The sequence below is a fragment of the Heterocephalus glaber genome, unplaced genomic scaffold, assembly GCF_053883595.1.
Source record: "Heterocephalus glaber isolate CG9 unplaced genomic scaffold, H.glaber_assembly_v1.0 deba00001497, whole genome shotgun sequence".
Lineage (NCBI taxonomy): Eukaryota > Metazoa > Chordata > Mammalia > Rodentia > Bathyergidae > Heterocephalus > Heterocephalus glaber.
The window spans coordinates 33,143,236-33,157,578 of record NW_028258320.1 but is presented as its reverse complement, the minus strand read 5'-3'; the positions used below and the strand labels follow the sequence as shown (position 1 = coordinate 33,157,578).

Below are 14,343 nucleotides of genomic sequence, written 5' to 3'. Positions count from 1 at the left end.
GAAGAATAGATGATAGATAAAATATATAGAGAAATATTGGTGTATAAATTATGGGCCTTTGAAACATCAAACTTGTCCACATGAAAAAATATATAATGTAGCTTCATATTGGCTATGCTTCTTGACACATTAACGCTGTTGTTTAGCATTTCTATGACCCAAATTGGCTGAATATATATGAAAATCTCAAATGTTTATAAAAATGATTTTATGACTAAATAAATATTATGCAGAAAATAGTCTCTTTTTAGAATTTGGTGGCACGAATATAAGACAGATAAAAAAAGTCTATAAGAGGGCTGGGGGTTTAGCTCAGTGGTGCCGCCGCCTGCTTTGCAAGTGAAAGGTCCTGAGTTCAATTCCCTGTAACCAAAAACAAACAAGTAAACAAATAAACAAACAAAAAAGTCTATAGGAGTTTTAAAATGTACTTCTTTTTTCTCCACATTATTCTAAGAGTCTGCAGAGAAGCTTTTCTTTTTATTATTAAACTGAAACACTAAATATGAAAATAGGAAAATAGTTACTGATTTTTATCCCAACCTGACAGAATAATGAGAAATCACTTTTTAAATGGAAATTTATTTTTGAAACATTGTGTAATGTTTAACAATGGATTTTAACTTAAACTTTCTAATTTTGATTCTTCTTACAGCAATACAATATTTTTTAAAGGAAGAACAGGTGTTTGGATAAAGAAATTGGGAAACAAGTGGATGTGTTTATAATTTTTCAAATTGTAGACAATATTTAAATCTTCTACATATGTGCTTAACTTACCATAAATTTAAGACTAAGATTGCATTAAAAAATACCAATCTAAAAGTAAAGATTGTTATTACAGGGACAAAAGTTAACTAATGCAAAAATAAGAGCAAGAAATAGAACAAAGAATTTGATGTATCATTTGAGAACAAGGAAAACCTATCAATAAAAATATGAGGTCCTCAGTATTAGGTGAACCAATGTTTCAGCCTCATTGCTGTGTTATTTGCAGGCACCAATAAGCATCTGCCCTGAGAATAGATTTTTAGCACTTTCTGCCTATTTTACTAGTTAACTGAAGCAGTCTATAAGTCCCACTCATGTTATAAAGTGCAGATGGTGAATCGAGCAGAACAAGAGAAAGTAAGACTCATGAAATAAAAAAAGAAAATGCCTTCCTTCAAGAATCAATATTCAATTACTTCTGAGTCTATGATATATAAATGTTGTTAACAATATTTTAATAATAGCTACCATTACCATTTGGAAGAACCATTTAGGATAAATAACATATTTTAACATTACTGTTAACAACATGTTCTACTAACATGAATGACATATCATATATAAAATGTAAAGCAAATTATTCTCCTGTATTTTAAAAAGGGGAATCTGAATTTGGCCAATCTAAACTTATAATTCTATGACAACTCTTGGACTCTTTAATTAATGAGTAAGACAAATACAGAGATTGGTATCTGTGACTTGATTATTATTGAGACACAAATGTCCAGTGTCATTTTGACTGTATCTTCTCCATCTCCCTCATCTTTCCCTTAAAATCCACAAAACCTCCTGAATCAAAGTGCTTAAAAATATTACTGTTACATCATTTATTCTCATCTTAGTCAGCTATGATCTGCTATTTCTCCTCTTTTATTGAAAGCTGGGGAAGATTAAGAATAACAAAAATACTTATGCCTTTCTAAGAAAATTAATAAAAATTTATTTATAAACATTTATATAGAAAGGTCATTTATATGAAACATTCTTAAAATTAAACATACTTATTTTTCATGTAATCTACAATTTTATTCCTGAGTTAGGGATTTGTAGAATAGTCAAAGTCCTCTCAAAATGACCATTGAATTGTCCCAGTCTTATTTGCTACTCTTTATCCTTTTGCCAAAATATACTGACCAAATATTTGATTTGGTTGCTCTGTGTAAATAATGCTTATCTTTATACTATTTCCAAAAAGTGACAGTTTAACTTGTGGTCATTTTTACTGAAATGATCAACTTGAAAGCTCTGAAATATGTAGGCTTTGTAGCTTGTAATATTTGTGTGTTTCCTTTAAAAAATGTACTAGAAAATGTAATGACATTTCATATATCAGAACATTAGTCTTCTGTCAACATCAGGTTTCCAAACCAGTGATCAGATCCCTATAGTAACCTAAGAATGTTTTAAAGAATCACACAGCTTTTGTCTGAATCCATATCTTATCTCCATCTTAGGCTTAATGATTTTTTTAGTAACAACAAGCAAAACAAGCATACAAGCTTTCACACTAAGATATTACAAGCTAAAATTTGAAAATTTTTGAGAAACAAAACAGCAAAAATCATAAATTTTACAGTCAGAGATTGAAGGAAGAAAATCTTTATGCAAAGGTGAATGGAGAGACAATGTCATGAGATGTTAGTTTAGCCTACAAAATATCATGAAAATATGGTATATTCGGTGATCTCTAATTAGGATAATAGGGAAATATAATATGCTTAATCTAATATGTATACAAAATATTTTATACTAAAAACAATTGCTTTGGTGCTTGAAGTATTAAGCCCTGGAGTTCAAAACTATACTTCATTCCTTTTCAAAATTTCATATTCATAAAAACCACTTTAGATTTTATGAAAATGTGAATTCTTGTCTAGTAGGCCTCGTGGGTGTGGACATGATACTGTATTTCTAAGAAGCTCCTATTAATGCTGATGGTTTTTCTAGCAAGGATTTAATAATGAGTTAATTCTCAATTAAATACATAAATAAGATGTAGCTCTATTTGATCTTAAACACCTTTGGAAATATAAAATAAAAATGTACTATCCATATAATTTGGCAAGTTTATGTTGCTACACTTCATTCAATTTGGGAACAAGGAAATAGAATTACAGGAAATGATTTTTAAAATGTGAAGTATGTAAGGGGAATAAATAATAATGTACTATTCAATCCTGCAACCATATGAAAAGCATGCATGAGAATTATTTAACTGAAATCTGAACTTGGTCAATACGGTGAAAAATTTGAGGTGAGCTGTATATATCATATACTAAGTCATATTCAGTAGGATTCTGAATTCTCTTAAACTATATTGTTTCATTCTTTCTACATCTGGGGGAGGTATACAACACACAAGGCAAGATTTTTTTTTTTTTTGGTTTTGTGTTTGTTTTTAAAAGAATATGTAGATATATATTTTACTTTCTATTAATGGTGAAACGCTGTGCTTTGTTCAGCGGTTAAAAATGAAGACTGTGTTCTGTGATTAAAAAATACCCAGGCAATCATTTTCTGGCTCTAAGACAACAGGCACATAAATATGTGCATCATAGTAGTCTATAAATAAATTTGAGATGGGAGAAGTTAAATAAAATAATATATTCAAAATTATGGATTTATAGCCTTTAGAGGCATGGCATTTATTATATAAATTTTTTACCCTGACAAATTCCTTTATGTTAGATTTATAAAATATTCATTTCCAGTGACATTAAGGTGAAACTGCTCTGACCTTATCACATTTTCCACAATGAAATTGTGGTTTTATATGCATTATTGCCTATTTTACCCTTTGTCACTTTTCAGTAAGCTTCTGCTGATGGTGAAATTTCTGTGTTGCTTTAAATAATTATTTAACTTCATGTGACTAAATTAAATCATTTTTATGTGATATGGATAAAGTGTTAGTAGAAGCAGGAGGGGACCACATAAAATTGCAAGTTATATTTCTAAAAGAGATATGACCTTAAGTGTTTCTTCAAAGACAAACACATACATATATATGTTATATACAAAAACATACATATGTCTAACATGTATATGTAAACATCTCTAAAATTTTATAATGAACAATGAAAGTGTAAGCTTATGATTCAAAATAATTTACAGGTGATTCCTACTTTTTCTATTGCAAAACTATTTTGATTTAAAAACTAAGGACAGTACAGACAACAATTATATAAAATTGCTACCCATAAATTTCCTCCAGTATTTTCCCCCTTTGTCTACAAAAAGTAAAATTGTGTGTATTGAAAAATGTGCTATGAAGTTAGAAATAAGTCATAATATATGTTAATCAATAAAATATAAATGATTACTTGGTAAATTTTTTCTTATTTATTTAAATGAAAAATAATTGTCAACCCAAAAAGACAGTTAAGTTTTTAAATGATATGTTATTTAGTGAATTGAGTCTGTCCAAAACGAATTTCTAGGAAAAACAATTGATACAAGTGTGAGTGCAAATTTCTCTTTTTTAAAATTTTAAAGCATATAGTTCAAAGTTTTAGTTTATGTGAATGATATAAATTCCATACATTGTTTTCTCAGTGACAATAAAAAGCACAGTTCATTAAAAACTGAAGTAAAAATTAAATTAACTTCTAAAAAAATTGGTCACAGTTTTGTCATTGGTATATGGAGGTTGTTCCAGGGGCCCATCCAAAGCTCTTCATCTTCTGATTGTGTGTGGTCACTATGAAATTCCAAAGTCTCCTTGATGTTCTTACTGTCGACCATGGACTCCTGGTCAACTGTGCTTTTCAGCCTGTTTCCCAACGGCTTCACTGCTGTACTCTCTGTTACCACAGGGCAAGGCGCAAATGTAACCAGAGTTGGCCTTTTTTTCATTTTCTCAGTAGAAAATGGTCCTTTTGATAACGTGTTCAGAGGAATATTCTCCTCATGTGTCACTGCCAACTTGTCTAATTTCTTAAAGTGCCTCCCCATTCGGATGGGAGAAGTAACTTTCAAGTTCTCATTGAGACAGGCACGGCGGGTTCGCACCACAGAGCCATTCTGTGCAATATAAATATTGCCATTGATATTACTATCGATATTAGGATTGTGAAGACGGTGTCTCTGACATTCAGGAGCACTGTCTTCTCCAGTCGAGCTAGTTTCATACTCTCGATCAACTACTAACTTCATCATACTTTTTGTTGCCCACTGACAAAAAAGAAATAAGAAAAGTCAGTCAGTATCAAAGAAATTAAACAGACAATGGCTACAATGACTGTGAAATCCAAAACAATGATATTTTGAAAGATATCAAAGATGGATAAGAACAGAGTGGTAGAAGAAAGCAACTCTTTATTCACATCAGTTACTTTTTGGCTTCAGAGCTGAATATGTATGAATAAAGTTTTGCTGAGTCAGGAAGTGGACTTTCCAGGAAACCCCTATTTTCTTGTAGATCAAATTACTGCTCTAAATGAAAAGTGTGTTACTTATATTTAACTAAGAGTCTGACCCATTGTTTTACAGCTACTATGCTAAGTAAAATTACAGTTGAAGGAATGAACAGCATTAGTATATTCTGTTCATACTAATGCTTCTATTCCAAATATTTTAAAAATGTTTTTAAACTCATAATATTGTAATTTCAAATTCATTCATCAATCTTAGCCAAAAATTTTGTATATTTAATGCAGTTATTTACTGGCAGTATCTTATTTTTTGAGTCATCTCATTTAGATCTCTGATTACTTAAAAGGAAATATCTTCTCAACCTGCATATTATTAAGGAGTAGACAAAAGGAAAAGCTTGTTATTCTAAATTTCACCTTGTAAGAAACTGGAATACAACGCACATTTCACCAGGTCAAGTTTCTTTTAACAACTGACATTAGAAATGTCAAGGAGTGAAATTTAAAGAGTACTATGTTCTTCACATACTATGGAGTATGTGCACCCCCAATACTTTGCACTCAGTGAACCAGACTGTCTGATTTCCAAATACATAACTCAAAATTATCATTTAGCTAACCTGACAAAAGTGTTCTAGCTGTTACATTTAAAAAAAAAACAACTCATATTCATATCCGAAAATAATGGCAGAAACTTTTATTTTTAAAATTTTGTTTCATTTAACGCCTAATATTTGAAAATATAGACCAATTTGCAGATACAGACCAATTTGAAAATGTTCTTGATGGCTTTGATAAAACTTTTGTCATATGAAATGTATGCATGTACCAAAGCAGATTATAAGGGATCTCATTTGTTGCAGCTTATTGTCATATTTATTTTGCAAAGATAAATACAGTATACCATTTATATATACATGTATGTATATATGTGTCTAAGTGTGTATGTAGTACCATCTATTTCAACAGAAAATTATCACTGATGAAATATAATATCACATTGAATTAATAAAAATTGTTCTGGAATACTAAATGTTGACTAGCTGATTAGATATGTTCCTTTTTAGAACTGGAAATATTAGTCAGTTTAACCTAACATATTCTAATCTGCAAATCTACTTGGGTAGCCTCTATATTCACTTTTACGGCATGCTTCTGATTTTAAATCAAATCAAAATCATGGTCAGTTTCTTCCCCTTTAAGAGTCATTTCAGAGAACACACAGAAGCACTGCACACAAAAGCATCCATCACAGCAAACTTCCCACCTACTGTGATCTGTTTCAAAGTGCAGTGTTATAACCTTCAGAGTTCACTCCTGGAGACTTGTTGCCTCTGTCGTAGTCTGGCACCTGAAAGCCCCACGGGCCTCCAGCCTGACTTTCACTACTGCTGCTACTACTGCCTACTTCTGATTCCTCTTCACTTTCTATGCCTCCTTCCACCGAAGTTGATTCTGCACTGCCCTCCTTAGGGACATCTTGAGCTTCAAGGTCTGTAGATTCTTCTGTAGGGGCCAGCTCACTCTCCTCGCCTTCTTCTCTGTGTTCTGCTGCTTCTTCCACTATAGGCTTTTCTTCTGGCTCTTTAGGATGCTTCTCTTTTCTGCCTTTGATTTCCTGGACCTCCTCAATCACAGGCCGCCTTCTTGCTAGCACAATGTTTTTCCTGGCTTTTTCTTCTTCTGACTCTGTGGATTCAGATTCTTCCGATTCAGGGGTGGAACTCTCCTCCTCCTCAGAGGAAGTCTCTGATTCAGATTCTTCCTCTGTGGTTTCAGACTCACTGAACTCAGATTCTTCTTCACTGTACTCAGTATAGTCACTTGATGATTCTTCCTCAGATTCTACAGTGCTTTCTGTGGCTTCCTCTTGGTCTAGAGTTAATTTCAAATAATCTTTATCTTCTTCTTCAAGGCGCCTTTGCCACTCTTCGCCCTCAAGGTCAATGATGCCTTTTCTATCAGCTAATCCTCTAACTTTCTTAAAGATCATTGGGAATATCCTAGCTTTCTTCCAGGGTGTATATGTAGGTTCAGCTGCTGGTGGTTTCTCAATAGTTGCAACTACTTCTTCCTCCTCACTAGGCTCTCTAATTTCAACTTTTGGTTTAATTATCTTTGGCTTTTCCTGAAAATTGTGAAAATGCAATTGTAGTGTCAGCTTGGGAATAGTTATGATATGACCTTGTCACCCACGGCAGGAATGAACCTGCAGGGGGTAGTATCATGCAAGTTTCATGACTGGTATCAGAAAACAATCATAAAATTATCTAGTGCATATAGATAGTGATTTAAAGGAATAAATCACTTTATTTTGGCTATATTTCATAATATCACAATCTCGTGATTGCTTTTTATTATGCAAAATATCTTCTGAAATTTAGACCAAAAGGTAATTAATAACTGTCTCTTCCGTTTTATGTCCCTAGATTTTTTAACAGCTTTAGGCAGTTCCTTTAGAGAAAAATCTAAGAATTCTTTTAAATCATGAAAATGTGATAGTTTATCTGAAAGCTTATGGGAAATTTTGTTGTTTTCTTGAGTTTTCAATGGGTGAGAACTACAGTGCCCTGTATTTGTTTTGTGAATGTGAATTTCATTTTGGGAGAAAGAGCAATTTTCCAAATAAATATGGTAGTCAATGTATAAGATTTGATAAAAAAGACTTATGCTAAATTAGTTTCCTCAAAATTATAGGTAAAAATATATTATTTTTCTTGAAAAATGGAGATTATTTCTCCATAATTTTTCAATATGCTAGATTGTGCAAGGACAAAATAAGCATCATATCACATAATTTTAAAAATATTTGATTATAATCCTCTATGCAGGAACATTTAGGATTTTAGAAAATAAAATTTATTATAGCTTTTATCAGATGTTGAAGAATTCATAGAAGGAATACATTAAACTATTTACAGTTTTCCTTCATAGACAGGGCAATGAAATGGATAAAACTATGGGAAACAAGTACTAAAAGGACAGGATTTATCAAAACTGAAATATTCAATAACTCGATAGGCAAAGAGCAATAAAATATTCTTATAATAATACCTCACGTGATAAAATTATAATAATTACCTCTTCCTCCTCATATTCCTCCTCAGCTTCACCAACCACCTCACCATATTCCTCCTGTCCAGCTGGTGGTAACAGTCGGCGGCGACTTCCATATTGAGGCATCTCATACCTGCAACATAAACTTACAACTTTCAATATTTTTTCATGTGGTCTGTGTAAAAGGTACCACAAATGAACTCAATTTTCTTCTCTTTCTTCAACATTTACACAACAGATATTTATGCACCATCTTCTTGGCTCCTAGGGAATTAGTTATAAAACTATCCAGTAAGAACTACAACCTGATGACCAAAGTTTTTTGCCGCAATAGTACTTTGGAATAACAATAAAGAGATCTATTATTTTATACGTAAGGTTTTGGAGAAATTGTAATGTGGAAAAAGGAAAAAGGCATAAAGTTTCTTATTTAACTGAAGAACCAGGATAAAAATTAGGTCCTTTCTAAAAGTATAATAAGCTGTTTGGACTATAAAATCTATATTTATAGTAAAAGTTAGCTTCAAACATGGTATGTAATAGTGTTTATATTTTTTCACCATATTTTTTGAAAGCAGTTAACTTATGAGTGTAGAAGTAGCTTTTAAAATACTATGGATTCTGGACTATGTTTTCTTTTTCTTAATAGCTCTTGGTCAAAACTTCATGCATAGACAGAAGAGATGACAGAAATGGTGAATTCTGGAATTGAGCAAATATGCTTGACTTCTAATTTACATCTAAATTATTTTGACTAGGTTTATCATAGAATTTCTAGAATTATAATCAATGTTGATGAAGAAAAATGGTTAAAACCTGAATGAAAATAAAGGTATATACATTACTCATTTTCAAATATAAGACTGAATTTTAAAAGTCTAGCAATAATAATTAATATCACCCTATTACTTATAAAATACAATGAGATTCTCAGTAAAAAGTTCAAAGATGTACCCATGATCATAACTGTAATAATCTTGTCCATATTCCTGGCCAGGGTCAATTCCAGACTCCATGGATAACTCCTATATTTCAAAAAGAGAAATTCCATTTGAACACAAACTCTTAAGACTTTTAAGCTCTAAGTAAAATTTCCACACCTAGAATTCAAAGACTTTCAAAATATTTCTGCCAAAATAATAATTACAAGTATTTAGTTAAACATTTTAATACAATTTTGGCTGTAGTTGTTTTACATAAAATAAGGTTAGGTTATGAGATACTATTAGAGAAAGTTGAAGTATAATTTTCCTAATGATAAATATGTTAAATATTTCAGATCTACATTTCTTTTGATGTTGGCTAACTTCAAAATTTATGAGTAGACATCTAAAATTTAAATGTATCTTAACTTACATAATTAACTGACTTTAGCAGTGAGGAAAATTATAACATTACATTTAGTATATTTTTTTCTTACTGCACTAATGGTTTTCTGATACTTGATATTAATCCATTCATTAAAACTGTCTATAAAATCATTTGATAATAATTTTTACATTGTTAAGAACTTGGGTTAATTGTGCTGTCTCCCAAGGATGTTTACATTTTAAAGTGTTCAATGCTAATTGTAGGTTTAAGTCTTTCTTTAAATAAAGAATTTGTTAAAATAGAGATCCTATTAAGATTTCCACTTCCAATCTCTAGAAAATACTGATCTTTGTCAAACTCTTGGTTTTACACAAATATTTTTTCCTTACACATACATACGAGATTAGTTTTCAAAAATTTTAAAATGTTATTTCCTTATATTTTCCTTTTAAATTCTATTTTAACATATTAAGTGGATTAAATAGCAAAGGTTAAAAAATTAAATTTTCAATGGAATAAGAGTAGAGAAGGAAGGGCCAGGGATTTAGCTCAGTGGTTTTACCGCCTGCTGCGCAAGCGCAAGGACCCGAGTTCGATCCCCAGTACCAAAAAAAAAAAAAAAAAAAAAAAGGTGGAGAAGGAAGAAGACATATAACTATCTATAGGAAAATATGTTGGTATTTATTTCTAAGATTATCTATTATTTATAGGAATTAATTTTATAATACAAATTAGCAATGAGCAAAGAAAATTTGTCCATCTCTGAGAGCACAAATATATCATTTAAAAAGTAGAAATTCATAGTCTACATGATAAATATGAACAATGCCTCTTCATTGTGCTAGGATTGATCCAACATCATTTAAAAGTATTGAATTAGTTGCTATCAATGCTAACAAAATGCCACCAAAATGTGTTTGTTTTTCTTTGAAAAACAAAAAGATGACACTTGGGCCATATTTCTGTATGTCAAGAATCTAGATGGTGGTGCTATAGTTTGTAGCAAGCCTATTCTCTCCTGTTTACTACTTCATACCCAAGCATACTGTTTACATTTATATTCATTTCTCCTTAGAATCTATCATCTGCCTTTGATTTGCAAATAATAAATGTAATTTACTTCCTTGGTTCCTATAGTTATTTAAGTTTGGAATCATCCTGGATCACACTGGTATACTATTTTACTTTGTAAAATATTTACTTTGTAGCTGAAAAACGCTTTGTGAACTAATGGCAGAGAAAATACAATAAGAATGTTAAACCTAATTCACTTCACCAATAAGAATAATAACAAAAAACAATTTAACAATACCACAGGTGGCAGAGACATGGAGCAACTGGAACTCTCATACAATTCTGTCAAGTTTACAAATTGTAAATTTTTTTCAAAAATGTTTGACAATAGCACTGAAGTTTAATATATTGATCACTCTTACAAAGAAATTTAATGTATAGCTATATGTTTAACAGATATATGCACAATTTTGCATCAAAATATTATTACTAACAAGCAAAACTTAGAAGCAATATAAAAGTCTGTAAGATAACTATACTACTACATCATACAATATACAACATAGATGAATGACCCAGACAGAAAGATGAAAAGGCACTGAGTACAAATGTAAAATACTGTATTACACCATTATATAAACTTCATAAACCGGTTTGTGATATTAGAAGCCAGGAGTGTAGTTGAGAAGAGAAATTAATGTTGACATGGAGGGGTTCTGGAGAAGTGGTACAGCATGTGTGTGTTCATTTTAAAAATTTAGCTCTAAATGTGTTTTGTACAATTTTTGTAGCTATAGATTTTACAGCAGAAACAACAAAAAAGTTCACTGTAGGAAGGAGCCATTGATTAAGGTTTAGAAAGACCACTAGTATGAAGCCAGGCATGATGCTACATACCTGTAATACCAGCACTCCTAAAACTAGGCAGGAGGATCTCAAGTTCCAGCCCATCCTAGTCAAGTTAGCAACACAGAGAAACCCTTCTATAAGTAAATAAATAAACAAGCAAGCAAATAAATAGCTGGAGCTATTGATGATCACTAATAGTGCAAAAAGCAAAAATAAAAATGAAACGCAAGAAATTAAAACAAAGTCTGTATTTAATGTACTCATGCTAAATATTTGAAAAACATCTGCTTCTGAGTGGTTAGATTTTTGAGTCACCAACACACAATATAATGATGTAAGTTTAAATTATTAAATACTTTTCAGAACTAATAATTTTACACTATGTGACCAATGCATGTTGAATGTAATATATATGTATATATTATGTAATATATATGTATATATATATATATATATATGAAAGACCTTGAAATGGTTTCAAGATAAAATTTTAATAACTTTTGGTAATAATATAGACAAATATTTTTTGTTTCTAAATGGAAAATAAAGCTCAGCTCTTCTTAGATAAATATATATCCAGTATTAATTGTGGTAAAATATAATAAAGAATCGACAGAATTAGTATAGGAACAGGAAATTCAGCAAGATGGTCTAGATTCAATTAGTCAGTCTGGTTCTCTGGAGGATGAAGGGGTACACAAACCAGCAAAAAAAAGAAAAAAGACATTAGGTGTACCTCATGTATGCATTACCACTCTTGAGTGAAGATCACAACATCCCCTCAAAAACAAACATAGAAGAAGGACCTAGTGACCTGTTAGATCCCCGAACTGATGGAAACAGTGGAATCCTTGCCCTCTTTGCTGTACCTTGTGGTTCCTATTGGTATCTCCATATTTGGTAAATTCTAAATTTTAGAAAATCATGCAAAGTAATCTACTAAAAACTGACTTTATGGGTAGATCAAAAATTTAATATTATTTTTAAAATTAACTGTTGCTGCTGTCCACACAAAAAAGGATAAAATTAAGAGTCATATTAATATTTATACTGAAGCAAAAAATTGCAACCATTACTGAATTTTTCCAGCTACATTCCAATTGCTGAGCTAGATGCTGATATATTAGATACTACTATAGATATTTTTCAGGAGATGAAATTGATATTCACTAGGATTCATATCTTAATTAAAATCTTTTATCTAGTACCTGGTATTTGGCTTTAACTGATTTTTTCTGCTTCAGTAGTCTGCAAGTTTTGTTAAAAGCCTTATAAAACTTGAGTATCCTTTCCACTAATTCTCCAGATTTGGAGGAGTAATTTTAACCAAGAAATGACTCTGTTTACCAAAGGTAGGATACTGTTCTTAAGGAAAAAAATAAAATAAAATTTATACATGGAGCTTATAAAAAAACTAAACTTGGGCCGGGGATTTAGCTCAGTAGTTCCCCCACCTGCCTCACAAGCGCAAGGACCTGAGTTTGATCCCCGGTACCAAAAAAAAACCCCAACTAAACTAAATTCTTAATTTAGGAAATAAATATTTAAGATCAGTACTATTTAATTTTTATTTTTAATTCTGGTAGTATATAAACATAAGAAAGAAAAATAATATTCATTTATTATGATATATCATATAACTGAAAATTTTTTTCACATTGCAGAAGAAAATGTAACAAGCAATTTAAAATGCAGACATGCTGAAGTCAGATTTTTACGAATGGATTTGATGATTCCATATACATTAAAACAATCAGCTACTTTTCAGGTTCACAAATTGCTTCATTCAATGATGGTATATTTTAAACAGAAAAAAAAAAAGGCTTATTTGTCTAATTTCCAGATAATGAAAGTAAAACTTGGAATCTGAACCACCTTAAAGCAGTATGAAGGTGTCTTTTTATTTATTTATTTTAATGGGAAGATACCTTATATCTTGCTTGTAAAATTGTACCACATTGGCAGCCAACCCATTTTTTCTCCCTGTAAGATGGATATAAAATCTCTGATGTCACATAAAAGTATTGTGATGATTAGTGAGGTTGATAAAAAAGTGAAAATTGATACCTCTGGTTTAAGAAGAGAAGGCCTCAGCAGTTGTTGTTGCTGCCAAAGAAAATTAAAATAGAAAAAATAGATTAAGACAGTAAATCAGATGGAAAAGGTAGATTATGATTGAGAAGAAAATGATAAAAGGTGACAGTTTAAAACTGATTACTTTGGGATTTTGACTCATTCATATGATAGCTATCAAAATCATTAAACAATGGTTTGGCTAATTCTTTTTGTTTTGTTTTTTTTTTGGTACCTGGGATCGAACTCGGGTCCTTGTGCTTGTGCAGCAGGCGGCAAAACCACTGAGCTAAATCCTCGGCCCATCAGCTAATTCTTTATACTGAACCATAACATGATAAAGAATTCACTGGCTTTAATTTCATTAATGTTTTAGTTAACATTAAATTTAATAACTTTATAAATAGAAATTATAATAATTTCATTTTTGATTCAAACTGTGAAGTTATTTATGCTTCTAAAAACACTTTAAGTACCATACAATTATTTTTCATAAGTTAAATCTTGTTTTAAATTGTCCCTTTTTTCTCTCCCCAGTCACATTAAAATATGATCAGATTCACTAGGAAGAAAAGTAGAACATAGGATGATGTGGTTGTAATGTAGTCAAGATCATATTTAAGATGTGGTGTCTCTTCTTCCTTCTTAGCAAAATGTGAATTGAGGGCTTTCACTCATGCTTATTTTCAGAAAGTCTTTTGTGATTAGAGAAAATATCCTGGTTTTGTACAGATTGCATCATATCTCCCCTCCTTCATACTCATACTTAAGGAGAATTCTTAGTCTGTCTTTATTGGGTTCATGATAATTTAGACTCTAACCATAGGAAAACAGTTTAAATAAGGGGTTAGTGATATCTGCAGAAAAGGGGAAATAGTTAAACTATGTGGATCTT

The 14,343-nt window shown here is 31.0% G+C and overlaps 1 protein-coding gene across 21 annotated transcripts in view; it reads right to left on the bottom strand.

Moving 5' to 3' along the window:
- Positions 1-643: 643 nt before the first annotated feature.
- The window catches only part of Pcdh15 (protocadherin related 15), a 1,622,160-nt gene continuing 1,608,460 nt past the window's right edge, over positions 644-14,343 (bottom strand). For 7 of the 21 annotated variants that reach the window (XM_087184836.1, XM_087184835.1, XM_087184838.1 and 4 more), the window contains 4 exons: positions 13,443-13,481; positions 9,156-9,226; positions 8,226-8,334; positions 648-4,944 (listed from right to left, as the gene is read on the bottom strand). In XM_087184836.1, the coding sequence (XP_087040962.1) occupies positions 4,393-4,944; positions 8,226-8,334; positions 9,156-9,226; positions 13,443-13,481 (771 nt within the window). In that variant the 3' untranslated portion in view covers positions 648-4,392. Of the gene's footprint in view, positions 4,945-6,163; positions 7,273-8,221; positions 8,335-9,155; positions 9,227-13,303; positions 13,359-13,442; positions 13,482-14,343 lie in introns of those variants that run through there. The other 14 variants (XM_087184841.1, XM_087184843.1, XM_087184844.1 and 11 more) reach the window with 12 other exon arrangements.